The sequence below is a fragment of the Microcaecilia unicolor genome, chromosome 11 (assembly GCF_901765095.1).
Source record: "Microcaecilia unicolor chromosome 11, aMicUni1.1, whole genome shotgun sequence".
NCBI classification, from domain to species: domain Eukaryota; kingdom Metazoa; phylum Chordata; class Amphibia; order Gymnophiona; family Siphonopidae; genus Microcaecilia; species Microcaecilia unicolor.
The window spans coordinates 28,972,567-28,997,974 of NC_044041.1; the positions used below are offsets into that span (position 1 = coordinate 28,972,567).

General features: G+C 45.9%; 1 protein-coding gene across 6 annotated transcripts in view; it reads right to left on the minus strand.

Moving 5' to 3' along the window:
• Positions 1 to 25,408, minus strand: part of DAO (D-amino acid oxidase) — a 95,612-nt gene that overhangs the window by 39,389 nt on the left and 30,815 nt on the right. Inside the window, exon 1 of one of the 6 annotated variants that reach the window (XM_030217283.1) lies at positions 22,688 to 22,881. The exons of 1 other annotated variant lie outside the window; for it this stretch is intronic. Coding sequence is in view for 1 of the 5 variants with exons in the window: in XM_030217280.1 (XP_030073140.1) it covers positions 22,542 to 22,549 (8 nt within the window). In the remaining 4 variants the exon portion in view is untranslated. Of the gene's footprint in view, positions 1 to 17,905; positions 17,956 to 22,541; positions 22,664 to 22,687; positions 22,882 to 25,408 lie in introns of those variants that run through there. 4 more of the 6 variants (XM_030217281.1, XM_030217282.1, XM_030217280.1 and 1 more) reach the window with 4 other exon arrangements.

Sequence of the window (25,408 nt, forward strand, 5' to 3'; positions counted from 1 at the left end):
CCAGCTTCCAGATTAGTGGAGGAGTGGCCTAGTGGTTAGGGTGGTGGACTTTGGTCCTGAGGAACTGAGTTCAATTCCCACTTCAGGCACAGGCAGCTCCTTGTGACTCTGGGCAAGTCACTTAACCCTCCATTGCCCCATGTAAGCTGCATTGAGCCTGCCATGAGTGGGAAAGCGCGGGGTACAAATGTAACAAAAATAAAATAGATACTATTGGAGATTCTACATGGAATGTTGCTACTATTGGAGATTCTACATGGAATGTTGCTATTCCACTAGCAGCAACATTCCATGTAGAAGGCTGCGCAGGCTTCTGTTTCTGTGAGTCTGACGTCCTGCACGTACGTGCAGGATGTCAGACTCACAGAAGCAGAAGCCTGCACGGCCACATTGGTGATCTGCAAGGGCCAACTTCAACATGGAATGTTGCTAATGGAATAGCAACATTCCATGTAGAATCTCAAATAGTAGCAACAGTGGAGGAGTGGCCTAGTGGTTAGGGTGGTGGACTTTGGTCCTGAGGAACTGAGTTTGATTCCCACTTCAGGCACAGGCAGCTCCTTGTGACTCTGGGCAAGTCGCTTAACCCTCCATTGCCCCATGTAAGCCGCATTGAGCCTGCCATGAGTGGGAAAGTGCGGGGTACAAATGTAACAAACAACAACCCACTCTTTCAAAACCAACTTACCCACCTCAAACTCCATTTTTTCTATTGATTTATCCTGTTGTGTATACATCCATACAAGAAGATAAAATCAATCGTAACAAAGGTCCAGCAAAATTTAACTTCAATAGCTCTACAAAGACAATATGCATTCATTATGTCAGGTATCCATGTAAAAATAGCACCTGAACACACTTTAAACAGTGAAGCAGGGACTGGAATTAAAGGAATGTAAAAGGTTTTTAAAGATAATACCAACTCTCTAACCTTATCTGGTAGAAAGGCTTGAAAAGATGACAAACTAAATATCTGCTTTTCAATACTTGGGTTACACTTCCTGTTCTAAGCAGGAGCTTAGTTTTTAAATCCACTATTTTATTTTCAAAATAATCAGCCAACTTGCTGCAGAAAATACCCTTAAAGGGACCTTACACCCCCAACAAGTCATTCACCACCTGAACAAAAATGCCTAGGTTTTTGTAAATGGAGAGTGTTTCTCCTTTTAGGGGAATCATCCGCAAAGGAGTGGAGGAGTGGTCTAGTGGTTAGGGTGGTGGACTTTGGTCCTGAGGAACTGAGTTCGATTCCCACTTCAGGCACAGGCAGCGCCTTGTGACTCTGGGCAAGTCACTTAACCCTCCATTGCCCCTGGTACAAAATAAGTACCTGCGTATATGTAAACCGCTTTGAACGTAGTTGCAAAAGCCTCCCAAAGGTGGTATATCAAGTCCCATTTCCCTTTCCCTATTTCAGATTCTACATGGAATGTTGCTACTATTTTTGAGATTCTACATGGAATGTTAATGTTGCTATTCCACTAGCAACATTCCATGTAGAAGGCTGTGCAGGCTTCTGTTTCTGTGAGTCTGACGTCCTGCACGTACGAGCAGGACGTCAGACTCACAGAAACAGAAGCCTGTGCAGCTGCAAGGGCAGGCTTCTACATGGAATGCTGCTAGTGGCGGAGTGGTGGACTTTGGTCCTGGGGAACTGAGTTTGGTTCCCACTTCAGGCACAGGCAGCTCCTTGTGACTCTGGGCAAGTCACTTAACCCTCCATTGCCCCATGTAAGCCACATTGAGCCTGCCATGAGTGGGAAAGTGCAGGGTACAAATGTAACAAAAAAACAAAAAAAAAGCCATAAGGCGATCTGTCTTCTCAGTACAGGGGCCAGAGCTCTGGAATCGGACACCACTCTGCTTTAAGCTCCAAATATCTTCACAAAAATTTAAGTCCGAATTGAAAACGTTTCTATTTCTTGGAGTGGTTGAGGACGTTTCTCTTTCTTGGAGTGGTTGAGGTTGAGCATACCGTTTCCGTCTCCTGCTTTCCTTTCAACATTGTATTTCCTCCCTCTCAATTGTGATTTTCTTTGCTTACTCTCCCCTTTTATTATCGTTTATTAATTTCATAGACCGCCTACCTTGCAGGCAAAACAAGGCGGTAGTTCTAGCTTGAGCATGCGCCATTTCCGGCACGCTGGAAATGTTTTTTTTAATAGCACGGTGCTAACCCGGCAGTAATTGGACATTGCCACACGCTACCCTCTTCTGGGTTACCGCAGGATCCCTTATCGCTACCTCAAGCGTTGGGGTAAGTGCTCCCCACCACATGGCCACGCAGTAAGAGTCTTTTTAGATTTAATTTAGAAATACCAGCATAAATGGTATTGCAGTAATCGTACTTAGAGTGGACAAAAGCAAACATAAGAGTATGTGGAGGGGCATAATCGAACGGAAACGCCTATCTCCATGGGCGTTTATCTCCAAGAACGGGTCTGTGAAGGGGCGGGCCGAACCGTATTTTCGAAAAAATGGACGTTTTTGAGCTGGGCGTTTGTTTTTTTTAGCGATAATGGAAACTAAAACCGCCCAGCTCAAAAACGTCCTAATCTGAGCCATTTGGTCGTGGGAGGGGCCACGATTCGTAGTACACTCGCCCCCCTGATATGCCAGGACACCAACTGGGCACCCTAGGTCAGTGCGGTGGACTTCATAAAAAGCTCCCATATGCATAGCTCCCTTACCACGGGTGCTGAGCTCCCAACCCCGCCCCAAAACCCACTACCCACAAATGTACAACACTACCATAGCTCTTAGGGGTGAAGGGGGCACCTACATGTGGGTAAAGTGGGTTTTGGAGGCCTCCCATTTACCAGCACAAGTGTTACAGGTGGTGGGGAGATGGGCCTGGGGCCACCTGGCTGAAGTGCACTGCGGGACCCACTAAAAGTGCTCCAGGGACCTGCATACACGCAGGCCTCTAGGACTGGTTGCTGCTATATAACATTGGCACACCAGTTGACACCTGAAGATTAATCTCTCCAAAAACGTCCTTTATTGGAATAACCGCCTTTACTCACAGTTAACTGCAGATCAGAGGTTGTGCCCCACTGGCAACGAGTTTCCCTGGTACTGAGATGAGCATAGGTCAGAGCTGGCAGAATGCTGTACAATGCCCTCTTTCAGCCCCATTCAAGGTAAGAACTAAGTTCTGTAACGTGGCTAACACAGGAAAGGGAACTAAAACTGGCTTACAAAAATGGCCACTACCGCATGGACTACAACAGGAAACACAACAGGGCACACTCTGACCCAGTAGGTAGGGGGAAAAGCACCATGGGAGAAGAGCCTACCAACTACCAACATCGTGAGACTGTAACACAAGCTAATGAAATCACGGAGCCCAATACCCTACACCCACCACAATACAATGCTGATGTGACCCTGTACTGCACCCGAGAGCCACATCTGACCCAGGGAAAGGCTGTGACAGGATCGAACACATTCTGCTGTCATGGAGGTGGGTACGGCATTTGAGGCTGGCATACAGGCTGGAAAAAAGTTTTAAAAGTGGGTTTTTTTTGGTGGGAGGGGGTTAGTGACCACTGGGGGAGTCCGGGGAGGTCATCCCCGATTCCCTCCAGTGGTCATCTGGGCAGTTGGAGCATTTTTTTGGGACTTGTTCGTGAAAAAAAAGGGTCCAAAAAAAGTGACCCAAAATCGCGGTAAAAACGCCTTTTTTTTCGATTATCAGCTAAAGACGCCCATCTCTCCTCGACTGATAACCACGCCCCAGTTCCGCCTCCACCACGCCTCCGACACGCCCCCGTCAACTTTATTCGTTTCTGCGACTGAGTGCAGTTGGAAACGCCCAAAATCAGCTTTCGATTATACCGATTTGGGCGCCTTTGCGAGACAAACGTCTATCTCCCAATTTAGGTCGCACTATAGGCGTTTTTCTCTTTTGAAAATAAGCTGGAAAGTGAGTCAAAATTAAGTAAAGAGCTCATTGACCTTAGTTTTCGAAGAAAGAAAAAAAACCTGCCTTAACCACACGTGAAATCTGGATGGCAAATGACAAAGCAGAATCAATAATAATACCAAGATATCATATTGTATAAGAAATTGTGAATGTTATACTGTTACCTGCTTAGGTTTAGGCGGGTTATAAATTTTATAAAATTAAATAAATAAATAATATCTAAAAGATCGATATATTGTCACCAAACCTGGCCCGCTCCTTGAAACTGAGAGTGGGCCAGCGGTTCATTTCCTCACAGCCTCACAAGGGAATCGAGTTCCGGAAAATTTTCCGGTCGCTCTTCCCTACAGTTGGAATCTCCCTATAGAACTCTCTCCCCATCGGAATTAGGACAGAGAAGGATTACCTCAGTTTCAGAAAGAAAACTAAAAACTTACCTATTCCTAAACTCAGCCACTTAACTCACCTTCTTAGACTGGCTTGAACTACTTGCTATCCGTTGTAATCTATATCTAATCCATGTAAACTACACTGAACTCTATTTAGGGGATAGTAGCAGTATATAAGACCTCACTTGAATTGAATTAAAAGACGAGACTGGAACAGTCAACCTATTAAACAGTATGAGGTTACCTGAGGGAGGAGACATAGAACCTGTGCTCAAGTAGCCATTGCACCACCAACTAGGTTGGAGGTCAAGGTTCAAAGCACTACTGTAATACACAATTAAGAAATCAGTATAAGAACTACTAATCTCTAATCTCCAGAGACTGAATCAATGAGGCCAAAGGGCTGACAAAAAGGTTAAAGAGTAGCAGAGAGAGTATGGAGTCTTGAGGCACGCCACACATCAATGAAAAGGAATCTGAACGAGAAGCTGATTGAATAACCTGAAAAGATCAATGTGAAAGAAATGAAGAAAACCAATCATAAACAATCCCTGTACTTCCTAAAGAAGCCGAGCGATGAAGAAGAAGTTTATGATTAATCAGGTCAAAGGCGGCCAAAAGATCTGAGACTACTAGGGCGATTGTACATGCAGTAACTACAGTGCCAGTACTAAACCCAGTCCGAAATCCTGACTGACGGGGATGTAAAGCATTTGTGATTCTGAAAAGGTTTGAAGTGGCTGAAAAACTACCGTTTCAATGATTTTATACAAAAAAAGGTAGGTTCAAAACTGGGTGGTAAGAACATAAGCACCGCCATACTGGGAAAAGACCAAGGGTCCATCAAGCCCAGCATCCTGTCTCCGACAGTAGCCAATCCAGGCCTCAAGAATCCGGCAAAAAACCCAAAAACAAAACAAAAATTTAAATTAATAATGTTCAATGGACTTTTCCTTCAGGAATCTGACCAAACCCCCTTTAAACTCAGCAAGGCCAACTGCTGTCACTACATTCTCCGGCAACGAGTTCATAGGTTGTCAAGGATCTAATTTAGGTTTCTTCAAAAGTGGCCTGATAAGCACAGCCTTAAGCCAAGATGGAACCTCATCAGTAGACAGACTATGAGATAGCATAGAGTGAATGCACGGTATCAGTCCCAAAGAGGGTAGTTTCAACTAGTTGGATGGAATTGGATCTAGGGGACAAAAAGTACTATGTAAATGTGAAATTAATTTGGACAAAGAGTTTACAGATGGTTGCGTCTCTGAAGCTTCTCAATCTTAGATGAAAACTACCTGGCCAAAACATCTGTCGACAGCAATGCTTGAGATGGTGAACTTGTCAGTTTATTAAAAACTGAAAAAGTTGTTTTGTTGTGGGGTAAGAAATCTAGGTCTTTTTTGCCTCTCTAATCTCAAATGTATAATATTGCTGGGTATTCCCAGAGGCTCGAAGAGCTTCCGGTATCTTATGTTTGGGTCAGTAAAGCTCGGCCCTTCTCGCCTGTTGCCGGCATAATTTTAATCCACTGTGTAAGCCGCTCAGATATTTACTTGATGGGTGGGTAGAAAATCCTGTTTAAACTTGAAACTTGATCTTCCTTGAGAAATAAGAATGCTTAGCAGCAGGGGCGTAGCCAGACACCCAATTTTGGGTGGGCCTGGGCCCAAGATGGGCGGGCAGAAGAACCTCGCCCCGTCCCACAGGTAATTTGGTCTCTCCTTCTCTCGCCTGCATGCCATATGGTCTCTCAAACATCCCCCTTCTCCCGTTTACCTTTTAAATAACATAATTTCACCAGCAGCGAGCAGCAACTAATACAAACTGCTCATGTTGGCCCCACACCCTTCCCTCTGATGCAACTTCCTGTTTTCGCATAGGCAGGAATACGTCAGAGGGAAGGCTGTGGGGCCAGTGCGAGCAGTATGTATGTCACTGCAGGCGAAGATCTGCTACTTACAAGGTATGCAGGAGGGACCCTTGTTGGAAGATTTCAGCTGGTGCGGCTTGGGGATCCCTGCCAGCCACATCATAGGTATGCTGCTACTGGGTGGGCCTGAACCCAAAGTGGGTGGGCCTGGGCCAGGGGTGTGCTGGTAAATTTTTAACAACAGGCTCTTTCTCCGGACGTAGCCAGCTCTGCAGTTGGAAGAGCCAGGGGTGGCCGAGGGGGGGAGCAACACTTGCCTCTCTCTTCTCCCTCCTTTCGTGTGGGCACGCTAGGCATACCTTTGCTGGCAGCCAATAAATGGACTGCCACCACTCCCAACGTCTTGCTCCGAGCAGCATGCTGGAACTTCTCTCACATGCTCGAGAAGTCCCAGCCTGCTGCCCAGAGCTGGAAACAAGGAGTGGGGAGCAGCAGCAGTCTATTTACTTGGCTGGCAGGGCTCAGCATCCCCACCAGCAAAGTAAAAGAGAATTCAGCAGGGGGCCCAAGCCCACATGGAGGGCCCTACTTTAACAACCGGCTCTCAAAATTCTTAAAAACTTAACAACCGGCTCTTGCGAGCCTGTGAGAGCTTGCTCCAGCACACCACTGGCCTGGGCCCACCCAAGCCCACCCTTGGCTACGCCACTGCTTAGCAGATTTTAACTTGGATAAATAATCATTCACTCTCCTGCTGCCACTTTTTCGTATCCATCAGTAATTTTTGATTTCTTCCAACTTCTCTTTAAAGCTCAACCTTTCTGCCCGCACAGAAACAAATCAGTATAATACAGATATCCTTATAAGGTTCTGTGGATTTCCTGTTCATTCTAGGGAAACAGTAAATATGTTCCCTTCTCTTAGTCACTCCTCCTCTTTCTCTGTCACAGCCCTTTAAATAGTGGTTGTTCAAGAAGACAGCTCAAGTTAGTAACAGCAATTTGCATGTATGGAAATGAACCAGACATGATCCTGTAGATGGTTTCAATAAAGTCCCAGACATTATGTCATAGATGACCCATTTCTGGAGTTATCCAGTCCAACATACAAGAGCAGGATCCACTTTGCATACAGACTCTCTTATCCAGCCATAACAAAAGGCATTACGACCAGGGCAAGCACCAAGCCAGGGGGTCCCCACATTTCCCTTGTTTGCTAGTCTATGAATCGGCAAGCACACAAGCCTAAAAGAGGAGAGGGAGTACAAAGAGCAGCCATTTCGTCCAACAATTGCCCTATCACTGACGCTGAAGCTTCGTCTGGTAGTACCTTCTCTCAGTTCAGTATAGGATAGAGCGGGTTCCTGGGTTAGCAAACAGTAGCTCCTTATCACAATAAGGTTATCCTGCGTTTCCATGTCTGAGCCATTCCTGCCGTTGCTTGCTGGAACTTGTCATTCCTGTCTCTGAGTGTTAAGCTAAGACTGGCTGTCTCTTCCCACAGACCTAAAGCTGTAGGGGTAATTCCTTGCTATCACTGAACTTGTCCGGTGGCACATACGCTGAAAAATGGGGAAGTTGGGCAATGACCGATTGCTAACAGTTGATCCTAGTTTTGGATGTGAGACTATTTGCATTAAAGCAGAAAACAAGCATCAGGTTAGTCCATCAAAACCAACTTTATTAAGAAAAAAATAATCCAGGTACCTGGCTACGTATGACACTTTTTTGTATACATCATTGGCCAGGCTGATAAAGTGTGCATCCCAGTGAAAGGCAGCTCATGCGACATTACCTCATCAGGTGTTACAGTTATTTGCAGTTGAAGCTCTTCAGAAGTTCCAAACGTTTGTTCCTGAAAGCTTTAGACAAATCTACCATAGGAAAGCGGTTACTAGAATTGGTCCAGAGGGGCTACTAAAACGATCAGTGCTCTCTGCCATAAAGTCTATGGGGACGGATTTTATAGACTTCAGTATGTATACTTTGGAAGAAAGATGAAGAGAGGAGATATGATAGAGCAGCGGCGTACCAAGCGCCGGGCGGTGGGGGCGGTCCGCCCCGGATGCACGCTGCTGGAGGGGCGCAGAGAGCAGCCGCGCGCCTGTCGGCTCCGCTGGTTCCCTGCTCCCACTGCCCCGGAACAGGTTACTAGAAGTGGAAAATCATGGGAGTGGAGGAGTGGCCTAGTGGTTAGGGTTAGGGTGGTGGACTCTGGTCCTGGGGAACTGAGAAACTGAGTTCAATTCCCACTTCAGGCACAGGCAGCTCCTTGTGACTCTGGGCAAGTCACTTAACCCTCCATTGCCCCATGTAAGCCGCATTGAGCCTGCCATGAGTGGGAAAGTGCGGGGTACAAATGTAAGAAAAATAATGGGGAGAGTGGCAAATTAAAAGTCCCCATGCGTGGCAGACGGACGAATATGAAAAATTTCCCCTTATAGAAGTACCCAACCCTCGAGCAGGTGAACAGGGTCAGAATGACACCATGTTCGTTTACCGACCATGGTTCCTAAATGATGTAAAAAAAAAAAAGGCCACAGAAGGTATTCCGCACACCAAAATTAAATCATTAGATTTTGAAACTGAGATTCGTAACTTATGTCAAAGTTACCGGTTAAATGGGGTGGAAATGGAAAGAGCTTTTAGGCAAATTCTTGGTCATGATTGGTGCCTTATCAGTGGAGACTGGCGACCCACCAATGGCAACAACAGACCGCTGAACTATGATGATGCCGTCCTTGCACAAGCATTAAATCAATTAATGGCTTGTATTAGGACTAAATTTGTACCAAGGGCAAACTGGACTATTATAAATCAATGTATTCAACAAGAAGGAGAAAAAAAGTATAGCCATATTTTGTCAGATTAAAGGACCTCTTTGATATCCATAGTGGCATAAATCTCCTGCCCAATATGGATAATGATACACCATCAGGCTTATTTTCGAAAGAGAAGGGCGCCCATCTTCTGACACAAATCGGGAGACGGGTGTCCTTCTCTCAGGGTCGGCCAAATCTGCATAGTCGAAAGCCGATTTTGGGCGCCCTCAACTGCTTTCCGTCGCGGGGACGACCAAAGTTCCTGGGGGCGTGTCAGAGGCATAGCGAAGGTGGGACTGGGGCGTGCTTAACAGATGGGCATTCTCGGATGATAATGGAAAAAAGAAGGGCGTCCTGATGAGCACTTGGCCGACTTTACTTGGTCCATTTTTTTTCACGACCAAGACTCAAAAAGGTGCCTGAAATGACCAGATGACCACCGGAGGGAATCAGGGATGACCTCCCCTTACTTCCCCAGTGGTCACCAACCCCCTCCCACCCTAAAAAAAACCTTTAAAAAAGTTTTTTGCCAGCCTCAAATGTCATACCCAGCTCCCTGACAGCAGTATACAGGTCCGTGGAGCAGTTTTAATGGGTGCAGTGCACTTCAGACAGGTGGACCCAGGCCCATCCCCCCCCCCCCACCTGTTACACTTATGGTGGTAAATAGGAGCCCTTCAAAACCCACCTGAAACCCACTGTACCCACATGTAGGTGCCCCCCTTCACCCCTTAGGGCTATGGTAGTGTTGTACAGTTGTGGGGATTGGGTTTTGTGTGGGGGGGTTGGGTACTCAGCACCCAAGGTAAGGGAGCTATGCACCTGGGAGCAATGTGTGAAGTCCACTGCAGTGCCCCCTAGGGTGCCCAGTAGGTGTCCTGGCATGTGAGGGGGACCAGTGCACTACAAGTGCTGGCTCCTCCCATGACCAAATGGTTTGGATTTGGTCGTTTCTGAGATGGGCGTCCTCGGTTTCCATTATCGCGGAAAACCGGGGTCGACCATCTCTAAGGTCGACCTAAATGTTGGGATTTGGGCGTCCCCGACCGTATTATGGAAACGAAAGATGGACGCCCATCTTGTTTCGATAATATGGGTTTCCCCACCCCTTCGCCGGGACGTCCTTAGAGATGGTCGTCCCCATTCGATTATGCCCCTCCATATGAACAACAGCTTAAAAATGCCTTTTTAAAAGGGTGCTTACAACCTATTAATGGTTTTATTACTAAACATATGGTAACACACCGCACATATCATCTCAGCTCTCTTCTTGAAAATGCTAAACATGCAGAGACACATTTTCAAGAAAGGAAAAAACAGAAAAAGTCCAATCTTTTAATGGTGCATGAGGGTACCGGCGAAACATACCTGGCACAACCAAGCCAAAATGTTAGAGGGAACCGAGGGCCAGGTAGAGGAATAGATAGACAAATTAGAAGGGAACCAGGATGTTGTTATGTGAAGAAGGGACATTGGGCTTGGGAATGCAGAGATCGGAAGGACGAACCGAGAGCATGACTAAAAAGGGAGTCTCCACTGTTAGTCCGGGACAAGGGAGATGATGACTTGGAGGAAATAGGAAAGTTGAAATGGAAAGCGGATGTTGAAGATGAAGAAGTACTGCAGCTAGAAAGAGTTTATAATTGCCTTGAAAGTCATGCCTTGCCTCAGATAACCCTCATGGTCGAGAAAAAAAATTACTTTTCTGTGTGATACTGGGGCTGGACGCACAGTTGTAAAATTTGATGATGCAAAATTAATTCCCTTATCCTCCGAGACTATTATAGTAAAGAATGCAGGTGGTAGCATAATAAAGGAACCACTATCTAAATTAATAGAGGTTCTTGAGCCTGAGAGTGGTAGACGCAGTACATGCCAATTGATTGTATCCAAAGTCTGCTCATGTCATTTATTAGGGAGAGACCTTCTTCACAGCTTAGGAATTGCCATAGTGCCAACCGAAAAGGGCTTAAAGGCTTTTGGAATTGAGGAAGGCACGTATATAACACAGGCTGTGCAACCCTTCATTTACTTCTACAGTCTGGACCTCATCATGAACGGCCCATCCTCTGTAAATAGGGAACGAGTGCAGATAATACAGACCCTTGTTAAACCAACAGCTGTAGAAGTCATGTGTCCTGAGGATTTGCACTGTACTACTTACTAGACTCATACATCAAAACCTGATTCCTTGTAGGCGACCATTTTTTTGAAGCTGAAACAGTGCCAAATAACTATTTTGAAATTGTACTGGGATGACAAAGGCTTTTGCGCAGCTCATGTACAACTGCCTGACATGTCAGAAAACCATCTCTATAGATCAGGATATGCCCCACACATTTCCCTGTCCAAACCCATCATGCTAAATGGGTAGATGTAGGCAGATTTGTCACTACGTGTGTACATAATGATAATTGGGAACCCCTGGAAGAACCTGGACTCCAATTTAACCCCACAGTAGGTGCCTCGTCAAAATTAATGTCATGGACCAGGATGGCAGTACCCACGGTACACCTGAAAGACTTACCTGAAAACTTTAACTGACATCTGTACTACCTGAGTGAGCCCAAGGATGTAGAGTTGCCCGAGGTCCCCGCCACCTTATGGTCCAAGGGAAGTACTGATATCGGTACAATCAAAGATGCATCGATGATTTACATCACCCCGAAAAGCTCATTCAGGCCCTATCAAAAGCAGTATACCCTGAAACCAGAAGTAGCGGCTGGAATCCGACCAGTCATAAAAGACCTTTTACAGACAGGAGTATTAATTCCATGTTCAGACTCACCCTGTAATACTTCCTTGTTCCCTGTAAAAAAAAAGAACCTCCTTCCCAAGGATGGAGAATGGTGCAAGATTTACAAGCGGTAAGTAAGACAGTAATCCCGAGAGCACCCACTGTACCTGATCCATCCATCCATTCGCCTTGCTAAATGACCTAAGACCACAAAACAAATACTTTTCAGTCATAGACATCACAAATGCCTTTTTCAGTATCCAAATTGATCCAAAGAGTAGGTTTTGGTTTGCATTTACCTTTGAAGGAAAGAGGTATACCTACAGTGGTGGAAATAAGTATTTGATCCCTTGCTGATTTTGTAAGTTTGCCCACTGACAAAGACATGAGCAGCCCATAATTGAAGGGTAGGTTATTGGTAACAGTGAGAGATAGCACATCACAAATTAAATCCGGAAAATCACATTGTGGAAAGTATATGAATTTATTTGCATTCTGCAGAGGGAAATAAGTATTTGATCCCCCACCAACCAGTAAGAGATCTGGCCCCTACAGACCAGGTAGATGCTCCAAATCAACTCGTTACCTGCATGACAGACAGCTGTCGGCAATGGTCACCTGTATGAAAGACACCTGTCCACAGACTCAGTGAATCAGTCAGACTCTAACCTCTACAAAATGGCCAAGAGCAAGGAGCTGTCTAAGGATGTCAGGGACAAGATCATACACCTGCACAAGGCTGGAATGGGCTACAAAACCATCAGTAAGACGCTGGGCGAGAAGGAGACAACTGTTGGTGCCATAGTAAGAAAATGGAAGAAGTACAAAATGGCTGTCAATCGACAAAGATCTGGGGCTCCACGCAAAATCTCACCTCGTGGGGTATCCTTGATCATGAGGAAGGTTAGAAATCAGCCTACAACTACAAGGGGGGAACTTGTCAATGATCTCAAGGCAGCTGGGACCACTGTCACCACGAAAACCATTGGTAACACATTACGACATAACGGATTGCAATCCTGCAGTGCCCGCAAGGTCCCCCTGCTCCGGAAGGCACATGTGACGGCCCGTCTGAAGTTTGCCAGTGAACACCTGGATGATGCCGAGAGTGATTGGGAGAAGGTGCTGTGGTCAGATGAGACAAAAATTGAGCTCTTTGGCATGAACTCAACTCGCCGTGTTTGGAGGAAGAGAAATGCTGCCTATGACCCAAAGAACACCGTCCCCACTGTCAAGCATGGAGGTGGAAATGTTATGTTTTGGGGGTGTTTCTCTGCTAAGGGCACAGGACTACTTCACCGCATCAATGGGAGAATGGATGGGGCCATGTACCGTACAATTCTGAGTGACAACCTCCTTCCCTCCGCCAGGGCCTTAAAAATGGGTCGTGGCTGGGTCTTCCAGCACGACAATGACCCAAAACATACAGCCAAGGCAACAAAGGAGTGGCTCAGGAAGAAGCACATTAGGGTCATGGAGTGGCCTAGCCAGTCACCAGACCTTAATCCCATTGAAAACTTATGGAGGGAGCTGAAGCTGCGAGTTGCCAAGCGACAGCCCAGAACTCTTAATGATTTAGAGATGATCTGCAAAGAGGAGTGGACCAAAATTCCTCCTGACATGTGTGCAAACCTCATCATCAACTACAGAAGACGTCTGACCGCTGTGCTTGCCAACAAGGGTTTTGCCACCAAGTATTAGGTCTTGTTTGCCAGAGGGATTAAATACTTATTTCCCTCTGCAGAATGCAAATAAATTCATATACTTTCCACAATGTGATTTTCCGGATTTAATTTGTGATGTGCTATCTCTCACTGTTACCAATAACCTACCCTTCAATTATGGGCTGCTCATGTCTTTGTCAGTAGGCAAACTTACAAAATCAGCAAGGGATCAAATACTTATTTCCACCACTGTATACTCGCCTTCTTCAAGGATACTGTGAATCACCCACCATTTTTTCACAAATTATGTCCGCAAACCTAGAAAATTTTTGAACCACCACAAGGAAGTCAGATACTACTTTATGTAGATGACATTCTTCTAGCTTCAGAGACTGAGGAGCAATGCAAGCTTGATGCCAGGGGCGTAGCCAGACAACAGATTTTGGGTGGGCCTAGGCAAGAAATGGGTGGGCACCAAGTGTTCTTCCCAACCCCCACCAGAAAAATATCTGAGCTGGCGGGAAAACGCTTTTTTCCACCTTGGCAGTCTGCAGTAGGCCTGCGCTGAAAACTGAGCATGCAGAGGTGCCAGTATCGTGGAGAGCAGCGTTTTAATTACTATCAGGGGGATGTCTTTAGCTGGCGGAGCTTGGGATCCCCACCAGCTACTGCTAAACGTGTGTTACTGTTGGGTGGGCCTGAGCCCTAGGCGGGTGGGCCCTGACCCACCCAGGCCCACCTGTGGCTACGCCACTGCTTGATACTATCAGTCTCCTCCAATTTTTAGCTGACCAAGGCCAAAAGGTAAACAAATCAAAACTTCAGCTATGGCAAACCACTGTGTGGTATCTGGGATATAATCTTTCACATGAAGGAAAGCATTTAGATGAAAACCGTAAAATTGCCATATTACAGGCACCAAAACCTATTACAAAAAAAAACAAATGATGTCCTTCCTAGGAATGACAAATTTTTGTAGGTCCTGGATACTTGATTATGCAGCCATGACAGCACTTTTGTTGGCTCTAATGTATGATACACCTATGGCAGCTTCGGACCCACTTCTTTGGACGCCTGAAGCAGAGTCAGCATTCATAAAAATCAAACAGGTCCTAGTTCCTTCGTTTTAGGATTGCCAAACTATGCTAAACCATTCTTCCAAACTGTTCACTGTAAGGATGGGTACATGAGTTCAGTACTAACACAAGAACATGGAAACAAACAGAGGCCATTGGCCTATTACTCTAGTAGACTAGGCCCCGTTGCCCGCGCCCTTCCACACTGTGTTCAGGCTGTGGTGGCTGCCTCTATCCGCAACCCTGGTACTTTTCCACATGCTCACACTTCAAGTCCCACATGCAGTCGTGGTAACATTACTTCAGAACAAGATTTCATACCTATCACCCTCTCGACATCTCTCCTGCATGACTACCTTATTGTCACAGCCACATCTGACTATTGGACGCTGCACCACCTTGAACTCTGCAACCCTGGTACCCATTGCGACTGATGGTAGCCCACATGACTGTCTTGCAGAAATAACCCAGAAGGTGCTACGTCGAGCCGACTTAAAAGACACACCTTATCAGCATGTTGACCTCACTTTATTTGTAGATGGTTCCATGGAACACATGCTACAGGTTTTGCAATAGTAACCCATGACCAAGTCTTAAAAGCGGCATCATTACCCGTAACTTATTCAGCACAAGCAGCAGAACTGGTAGCCCCGACCGAGGCCTGTAAACTAGCGAAGACTAAGACGGTCAATGTTTACACAGATAGTCAGTATGCCTTTTCTACTGTCCATACCTTTTCACAGCAATGGAAAAACAGAGGCATAGTAACCTCTACGGGTAAGGAAATAAACCACAAAAACCTTATCCTTCAATTACTGGATGCTGTCTTACTTCCTAGACAGATAACTATTTGTAAGTGTGCAGGCCCATACTAAACGTACAGATCCCATTTCTTTAGGCAATGCCTTTGCAGACAAAATAGCAAAAGAAGCTGCACAATTTGCTCCTTTACATGATGTTCTTTTCCAAACCGATGGAGAAGCAACCTTTCTGGATCTGGCAATGTGTTACGCCAGATGCAACACGCATCCCCAGAGCACGAAAGACAATCTTGGATAAAAAAAAGGAGCCACCCTTGTAGATGACTACTACTACTACTACTACTTATCATTTCTATAGCGCTGCAAGGCATACGCAGTGCTGTACACTATACACAAAAAAGACAGTCCCTGCTCAAAGAGCTCACAATCTAAAAATGGAATGTTGCTAGTGGAATAGCAACATTCCATGTAGAATCTCAAATAGTAGCAACAAAATCTCAATAGTAGCAACATTCCATGTAGAATCTCAAGTAATAGCAACATTCCAGAATCTCAAATAGTAACATCATCCCATGCTCCACTGCACTAACCACTAGGCTACTCCTCCACTAGCAACATTCCATCTAGAAGCCTGCCCTTGCAGATCAGCAATGCGTCTGTGCAGGCTTCTGTTTCTGTGAGTCTGACGTCCTGCAGAAACAGAAGCCTGCACGAACGCATTGCTGATCTGCAAGGGCAGGCTTCTACATTACTACTAAAACTACTACTTATCATTTCTATAGCGCTACAAGGCATACGCAGCGCTGTACACCATACACAAAAAAAAGTCCCTGCTCAAAGAGCTTACAATCTAGATAAGACAGGTAAACAGACAGAACAACTAAGGGGTAAGGGAATAAAAGAGGAGGGGTACAGGGCAAGTGAGAAGTGGCTAGGAGTCAAAAGCAGTGTCAAAGAGGTGGGCTTTTAGCCTGGACTTGAAAACGGCCAAGGACGGGGCTAGACACACAGACTCGGGAAATCTATTCCAGGCGTGAGGTGCAGCGAGATAAAAGGAACGGATGACATTTACTTATCTACTGAAAATAAATATATATTACCAAAAAATTTGTTCCGATATGCTGCAGTAGTGAGCCATGGGCTAAACCATGTCTCAACAGGATAACAATAGTAACAAGAATATTCACAGCATATGGGTTTTCACAATATTCTAAACATTTTTGTTCACACTGTATGCTTTGTGCTAAGCATTGACATGTTTTCCAAATGGGTAGAAACGTTCCCAAGCAAAACAGCTGATGCCCTGACAGTGGCTAAGGCTCTGGTAAAAGAAGTCATACCACGGTATGGCATTCCAGAGAGAATTTACAGTGACAATGGCCTCCATTTTGTGAATTCCATCATTTCTCTATTAGGGAAACAACTGGCCATTGACTTGAGGAACCACTGTGCCTACCACCCCCGGTCGGCAGGACTGGTGGAAAGACACAATGGAATCTTGAACAAAAACAACCCACTCGTGGAAGGGCAATGGACTGAGGGCAAGATGCATCAACAAAACGTAAAACAACCAAAAACATAAAAGTCATTACCATTTTAGAAAAGACGAAGGATGCACTAAAAAAAAAGATGCACATGTTCGGCGCGGTATTCAAACGTTGGATGCATGAAAGTATCGTTAATCTGGTGTAATCTCTGCCAGCGGTATAGGAAACGCATGCGCACAATCGCCAAACCTATGATATCACCTTGCCTGAAGACGGCCGCTCACCCCCGTTTCAATCAGCTGATATCGGAAAGTGCAGTTGAAAGCGTGCATCACAAAAATAGCCTTCCATTTTGGCCATTATTCACACCCAAATAATAAAAACATCTTTTTTGGCCGTGCTTCACAGTCAGCTAAAAGATCTGGAAATCTCTGAGCCAATCACAGCGCGTTTAGCTCAGCTAAACGCGCTGTGATTGGCTCAGAGACTTCCAGGTCTCTCAGCTGAGTGAAGCACGGCCAAAAAAGAAGTTTTTATTATTTGGCCAAAATGGAAGGCTGTTTTTGTGATGCACGCTTTCAACTGCACTCTCCGATATCGATATCAGCTGATTGAAAAACGGGGAGGTGAGTGGAACGGCATCTTCGGGCGGCGTATATGACATACATTTTTGACAATTTTTCGATCTAGCGCCGCCCCAACAAGAGGTACAACCTCTCGTTAAATTTTCCGGCGATTTCCACCCGTTAAGGCAATCGGAAAAGGTTAGTGCATCTCATTACAATAGGGTTTCTGCACAATTTGCTCATCTGCATTCCATTTTCGTTAGCTGCTACTGCCGTCGGAAAATGGCCTTTAGTGCATGCCATGGTTTAAAACTTGTTCGTTAAAGGGTCGTTAAAGGCTTGTTTAGTTTAGTGCATTTGGCCCTGAGAAGAAGACAAGTGTACCAGAATCCCAATACACTCAGCACTCTCTGGTCCCTGACTGCCACTAGTCAACTACTACAGAACGGAGCAATTTATTTACCCTCAAAGTTGAGGGGAGATAAGTGTTGAACCATTCAGCATTTAAGAATGTTTTTCTCTCAGTTCTCCTGCTATCATCTACAGGCACAATACCCGCAGCAAAGTGGATAGAAGTACGTAGTTAACAAAAGCTTGCAAACTTACCCAGATAGCGCCACATTCAATCCTATGTCACATTACAAATTTCAAAGCAGCAGCGTGGGACAGACTTTCAGTGGGAGATGTTTAATGTGTCAAGTTCATTTCGTAAATACGATGAGTCAGCTACACAAACTCAAAATGTATTGGGTGGAACCTCATGCCTTAGGCAAATTCTGGTCTGTGGCAACCATACCTTCTTTCTGATCAGGAAGTAGTTTATTTAATTACTAGTAAAACAGGCCCGTTTCTGACACAAATGAAACGGGCGCTAGCAAGGTTTTCCTCGGAGTGTGTATGTTTGAGAGAGTATGTGTGAGAGAGAGAGAGAGAGAGAGTGAATGTGCGAGTGTGTGTGTGTGACAGAGAGAGAGTGAGACTGCTGGGTGCGAGTGTGTCTCCTCTGTCCCCCCTCCAGCCACCCAGCGATTCTCCTCTCTCCCCTGCTCCCCCTCCAGCCACCCAGCGATTCTACTTTTTCCCTTGCCCCCCCTCCAGCCACCCACCGATGCTCCTCTGTCTCCTGCCCCCCTCCAGCCACCCACCGAGTCTCCTCTGTCTCCTGCCCCCCTCCAGCCACCCAGCGATGCTCCTCTGTCTCCTGCCCCCCTCCAGCCACCCACCGAGTCTCCTCTGTCCCCTGCCCCCCTCCAGCCACCCAGCGATTCTCCTCTCTCCCCTCCCCCCTCCAGCCACCCAGCGATTGTCCTATCTCCCCTGCCCCCCTCCAGCCACCCAGCAATTCTCCTGTGTCCCCTGCCCCCCTCCAGCCACCCAGCGATTCTCCTTTTTCTCTTGCCCCCCTCCAGCCACCCAGTGAATCTCCTCTCTCCCCTGCCCCCCCCTCCAGCCACCCAGCGATTCTCCTGTGTCCCCTGCCCTCCCTCCAGCCACCCAGCAATTCTCCTCTCTCCCCTGCCCCCCCTCCAGCCATCAAGCGATTGTCCTATCTCCCCTACCCCCCTCCAGCCACTCCTCCACTTTAATCAGCATATATTAAATTCCCCGCATGTGCTACATAAAAGCACCGAGCATATCCTATATAATAAAATGCACCTCCAACGTTCTGAAGCTGAGAAAGTGAAGCCTTCAAGCATTCGTGTGCTCTGTAAGGCTCCATCTCCTCAATTGACAACACGTAGTTCCAGAACACTGCAGGAATGCTTCAAGGCTTCACTTTCTCGGCTTCAGAATGTTGGACGTGCGTTTTATTACAAGTTCACTGGATATTTCTCTGTCCCAGGAGGGCTCACAATCTAAGTTTGTACCTGAGACAATGGAGGGTTAAGTGACTTGCCCAAGATCACAAGGAGCAGCAGCAGGATTTGAACTGGCCACCTCTGGATTGCAAGACCAGTGCTTTAACCACTAGGCCACTCCTCTTTTAAGTTATAAAACACTTTCCTTCTTCCCTTTGCTGATGGAAGTTGGCTTTACAGAGCATCATGCCGCTCTATATATTTTCCATACAACACTGTGACGATTTTACTTTTGTTTAATTCAGCCCTGGCTTTACCCATCCAAGCCCCATGTGGCTGTTCAAAAATGCCCCATTCCATTACTTCCCATTCTAATCCCATTGTTAAGCCACTCCAAAAATTAATCTTGGACCAGCTGCTTGTTGTGTTTACCCTTGGTACTGAAACTGACTCCATAATTCCGTTATCTGGTTTAGAGTCACTGATGCAGAGGTGACATGGCCTGTATGAGTGGAATTACTACTACTACTCGACAGAGCTTACAATCTAATTAGGACAGACAAGGGATAAGGGAATTACTAAGGTGAGAATGATAAAACATGGGTACTGAACAAGTAAGGGTTAGGAGTTAAAAACAGCATCAAAAAGGTGGGTCTTTAGCCTAGATTTGAAGATGGCCAGAAAAGGAGCTTGATGTACCAGCTCAGGAAGTCTATTCCAGGCATATGGTACAGCAAAATAAAAGGAACGGATTCTGGAGATAGCACTGGAGGAGAAGGGTGCAGATAAGAGAGATTTACCCAGTGAACGGAGTTCCCCGGGAGGAATGTAGGGAGAGATGAGAGTGGAGAGGTACTGAGGAGCTGCAGAGTGAATGCACTTATAGGTCAATAAGAGGAGTTTGAACTGTATGCGGAAACGGATAGGGAGCCAATGAAGTGACTTGAGGAGAGGGCTGATATAAGCATAGCGACACTGGCGGAATATAAGTCGTGCAGCAGAATTTTGAACAGATTGAAGGGAAGAGAGATGGCTAAGTGTGAGACCTGTGAGAAACAAGATGGTATAGTCTAAGCGAGAGGTGATGAGTGTGGATAAGTGTGGAATTAATTGGAAAGCGAAAAGGGGATGGGACTTGATATACCGCCTTTCTGTGGTTACAATCAAAGCAGTTTACATATTATACACAGTGTGAGGAGGCAGGGAACTACAAGGTCCAGAATGCACAGCAGCAGCAAGGGACTCAGAGTCAGGGGGAGGACTCTAGGCAGGACAGTGAGAAGCCAGCAGTTGATTGGGAAATTGAACCAGGTGCGAGAGGGTTGCAGGCAGCTTTATTAAGAGAGAGGTGGAAAGCTGTAGGGAGTAGATGGAAACACTGGGGACGCTCTCGCTGGAAAAGGTGACAGCTGGAGAAGGAAAGTAGATGCTGGTGTTTGACTGTTTGAGAAACTGTCTTTTGTTTGGGAAGGGTTTAAGTAGCAGGCTCTGAGTAAAGTGCCTTTTTGTTATGTTTGACTTGAAGAAATGTTGATGTTAAAGAAGAAATAAGCCATGAGGAGTATGTTAAATGGCCGTTAATAAAACCCTTAATTACAAGAAGCCTGGTGTGGATGAGCGTTTTGTGAAGGGAGAAGAGGAGGCAGAAAGCTCCCCAGTGTTTGAGACAGAATCCTGTGAGTTACTGAGAAGGCTAGAGCCCAGCAGTGACCCTGGGTGGGTGGAGGAAGCTAAGCAGGGTCAGCCCTGGCCGGAGTCTGAAAGGGTGACCACCTCACAACAGGTACTTATTTTGTACCTGGGGCAATGGAGAGTTAAGTGACTTGCCCATAGTCACAAGGAGCCGCGGTTGGATTTGAACACCAGGCTCAAAGCTCACCTCACTAACCACAGGACTAACCTGATCTTGCTCCTGCCTGTCTTTCTAGTTAGGATCTGAGGTCATGTTCCCTGCCATATTAGAGGCATGTGAAAACAAGGAGCTTCAAAGACTACCACTCCGCAATGGAAAGCAGTTGAAGCCGGCCAAAATCGGCTTTCGATTATACCGATTTGGCCGACTTCAGGAGATCGCCGGCCATCTCCCGATTTGTGTCGGAAGATGGCCGGCGATCTCTTTCGAAAATAAGCTGGATAGTGCCTCTGTCTTCCACTATATAAGAGATCACTGTATATTGCAATAGTGGCTCAGTGTTCTATAGTAAGCCACATATCACACATGGTGTCATATTACCTCTACCTTCTGCTATATGCAAGATATCATTGTATACTGTAATAATGCCTCAGTATTCTTCAACACGTTACATCCTAAATAAATCCTAATAAAAAAAATATCATACAACCCATAGTAACATAGTAGATGACGGCAGAAAAAGACCTGCACGGTCCATCCAGTCTGCCCAAGAAATGTGCCACTTTTTTTGTGCATACCTTACCTTGATTTGTACCTGTCTTTTTCAGGGCACAGACCGTACAAGTCTGCCCAGCACTATCCCCGCCTCCCAACCACCAGCCCCACCTCCCACCACCGGCTCTGGCACAGACCATACAAGTCTGCCCAGCACTATCCCCGCCTCCCACCATCGGCTCTGGCACAGACCGTATAAGTCTGCCCAGCACTATCCCAGCCTCCCAACCACCAGCCCCGCCTCCCACTACCGGCTCTGTTATCCAATCTCGGCTAAGCTCCTGAGGATCCATTTCTTCTGAACAGGATTCCTTTATGTTTATCCCACGCATGTTTCAATTCAGTTACCGTTTTCATCTCCACCACCTCCTGCGGGAGGGTATTCCAAGCATCCACCACTCTTGGTATCATATTGTCTCTCTCTTCTGTTATATATAAGGTATCACTATGTACTGCAATAATGCCTCGGTATTCTAAAGCATGACACATATCACACAACCCGTATGGTATCATATTGTCTCTCTATTCTGCTATATACAATATATCACTGTATACTGCAATAGTGCCTCAGTATGGGTGGTGGAAGCGTGGAATGGCCTCCCGGTGGAGGTTGTGGAGTAGAGGACTGTGTCAGAATTTTAAAAGGCATGGGATAAGCATGTGGGATCGCTTAGGAAAAGAAAGAGTTAGGGGTTACAGAGAGGATGGGCAGACTGGATGGGCCATTTGGTCGTTATCTGCTGTCATGTTTCTATATCACACAGCCCACATGGTATCATATTGTCTCTCTCTTTGCTAAATACAAGGTGTCACTGTATACTGGAATAATGCCTCCGTATTCTACAATATGTCACATATCACACAGCCTGTACGGAATTATATTGCCTCTCTCTTCTGCTATATACAAAGTATCACTGTATGCTGCAGTAGTGCCTCAGTATCCTATAACACGTCACATATCACATAGCCCACAAGGTATCACATTGTCTCTCTCTCTTTGCTATATACAAAGTATCACTGTATACTGCAATCGTACCTCCGCATTCTACAGTACCTCACATATCGCACATCCTGCTAGGTAGAGAATGCCTGCAGTGCCTGAAGACAGCAAAAATCCTGTTCCAGCTGTTAGAAATATTTTAAATACTGAAAAACTCTTTCGAGAAATTGCATGTCTTCTACCTCGAACACAGCTGGTGAAATTCTTTTCTCCTGTGGATGTTTCTTGCTTACGTTATTTGAAGAATCTAAGTTGGGACGTAACCGTGCAACATTTTTCAGTCTTGTTTTCTGTACAGCTGTGAAGTGTAGAAAGTTGAGTCCTCCTGCTGCTTATGCCAAAACTTAGCAGAGAGAGAGGGCAACAGCTGACAAGTTCTATCAGACTGTGGTTTGGTTGTTCCTGTTCTGGGATTGGCCGTACTGATTAAATTGAAAAGAAGGCCGGCCAGTCAGGAAAGGCATTCCTGAAAAACATTAGCCAGCCTTTCCTGGAAAAAGATCCAGGGCAGCACAGATGGAGTCTCCTTGGCAGTTCTAGTATCTGAGGAGTGCAGCAGGGAGTGTGTAATTTAAAGACATAAACACCAAGATAACAGAGATGGTAACACAAAGGTTAACTACTCTGGTTATTATGCATGTTAAAACCACAATCCGAGTTGTCGAGTTACTCAGATTCAGGAGAGAGATTTTGGGCCAGGCCTGGTTTTGCGCTTATAACACTTCACAAGACCAGAACACTGCACCAGTGATTTCACAGTAAGAATACTGAAAGGTAATTTTAAAACAATACAGGAACGTAAGACCTTTGAAATAAGAATGATTGAATATTTTGACACCCAACAAACAGGACTTAATAAGGATCTGGGTTTTCTAACTCATTATAAACCATAAAGCTGTATGTCTCTGTTGATCACCCTCCCCTCACCTATCCACACCCATCCTGTTAGAATATCAATGATATGCTTTGATGTCCCCATGCATACCTCCGACCCACCCCCATCCTCCCACCCTGTCAGACTGTCATAGTAATGCTTGAATGTTTTCACTTATATACACTGTCAGCTAGCACATTTGCTTATTTCCGATCTGACGAAGAAGGGCAACCTTCGAAAGCTAATCAAGAAATGTATTAAGTTATGTCCAATAAAAAAGGTGGTATCTTATTTTCTTTTCCATGTTTTATTTGTTTGATTTCTATTGATAGCGCTTGTATCCCAAAGGATTTGTAGTCCTTAATTCTACCCATTGAATTCAAAGCTGCAGATCCCACAATGCATCTGGGTTGTCAGAAATCCAGGACTGGCTTATGGTCTTCCTTCTGGAAGCGGGTATCTGGCAGCTCTGGAACATGTGCTTTAAGTGGGCTGGGATGCGTGAAGCACACTGGCTGGTGTTTGTTTGTTTTTTTTTAATTTCCCAAGATACAGTTTATTGTCATGCTCACCACTAGGGTTACCATATGTCCTCTTTTTGGACTTCTTCAGATATGTCCTCCAGGATTTTTAATTTTTAGGGAAATGTCCTCTTTTTCTTTTATGTGCTTATGACTAACACACCTATTCACATAATGAGAAAAACCGTCTCGGGCCTCTTAGTTAATGGGGGTGCTAAAGAGAGAGAAAGGCATTGCTGATGCCCTCTCTGTTCCCCTGCTGGTTGAAACTGTCAAAAGAATTTTGTTTGTGCATATGTCATACAAAGACTTTCACACATAGGGTTACCATATGTCCGGATTTACCCGGACAAGTCCTCTTTTTGAGGACATGTCCGGGTGTCTGGACGGATTTTGCCAGTCCGCCCGTTTGTCCGGATTTCTGGACAAATGGGCGGGCGGGCCTATCCTAGCCTCCCCTTCCCTTACTTACTATCTACTGCCCTGGTGGTCTAGTGACCTCTTCGGGGCAGGAAAGAGCCCCCTCTTTCCTGCCCGGAGCGCTGCCCTTGCCCTGCATCCTGTTGCTGTGACGGTCTCGGGATTCAAAATGGCCGGTGAGAGTTGAAGCAGCCTCGCTAGACCACCAGGGCAGTAGATAGTAAGTAAGAGGAGGGGAGGTGAGGGGGGGGGGCAGGGGAGGGGAATATGTGACCCGGGGGGAGGGGAGAGGAATATGTGACAGGGGGTGGGGATGTGAAAGGGGCAGGGCGTGGGCGGGACATGTGTCCTCTTTTTGAGAGGACAAAATATGGTAACCCTACTCACCACATACTCTGCACTGTGTTATTACACATTTAAAGGGAGAAAAAATAAATCAGTGTAACCTTTTGAAAATTACATCTGGCGCTCTCTTCTTCTTCATTTTGCTTTCTTTTTTCCTGCTTGTTTATTTGCTTAACTATTGTATTTACATATCCTTCTCTTCCCTTCTGCCCTCTCAGTCATTGCAATTGTTTTCATTAGTTCATTATAAGCCGCTTTGGGGCTGCTTTACTTGGCAAAAGGTGGGGTATAAATGATTGCCAAGACCTGTCGTTTCTTTCTTTACAACATCCGTAAAATCCGCCCCTTTCTTTCCGAGCACTCTACCAAAACCCTCATCCACACCCTTGTCACCTCTCGTTTAGACTACTGCAATCTGCTTCTTGCTGGCCTCCCACTTAGTCACCTCTCCCCTCTCTAATCGGTTCAAAACTCTGCTGTCCGTCTCATCTTCCGCCAGGGTCGCTTTACTCATACTACCCCTCTCCTCAAGACCCTTCACTGGCTCCCTATCCGTTTTCACATCCTGTTCAAACTTCTTCTACTAACCTCTAAATGTATTCACTCTGCTGCTCCCCAGTATCTCTCCACACTCGTCCTTCCCTACACCCCTTCCTGTGCACTCCGCTCCATGGATAAATCCTTCTTACCTGTTCCCTTCTCCACTACTGCCAACTCCAGACTTCGCGCCTTCTGTCTCGCTG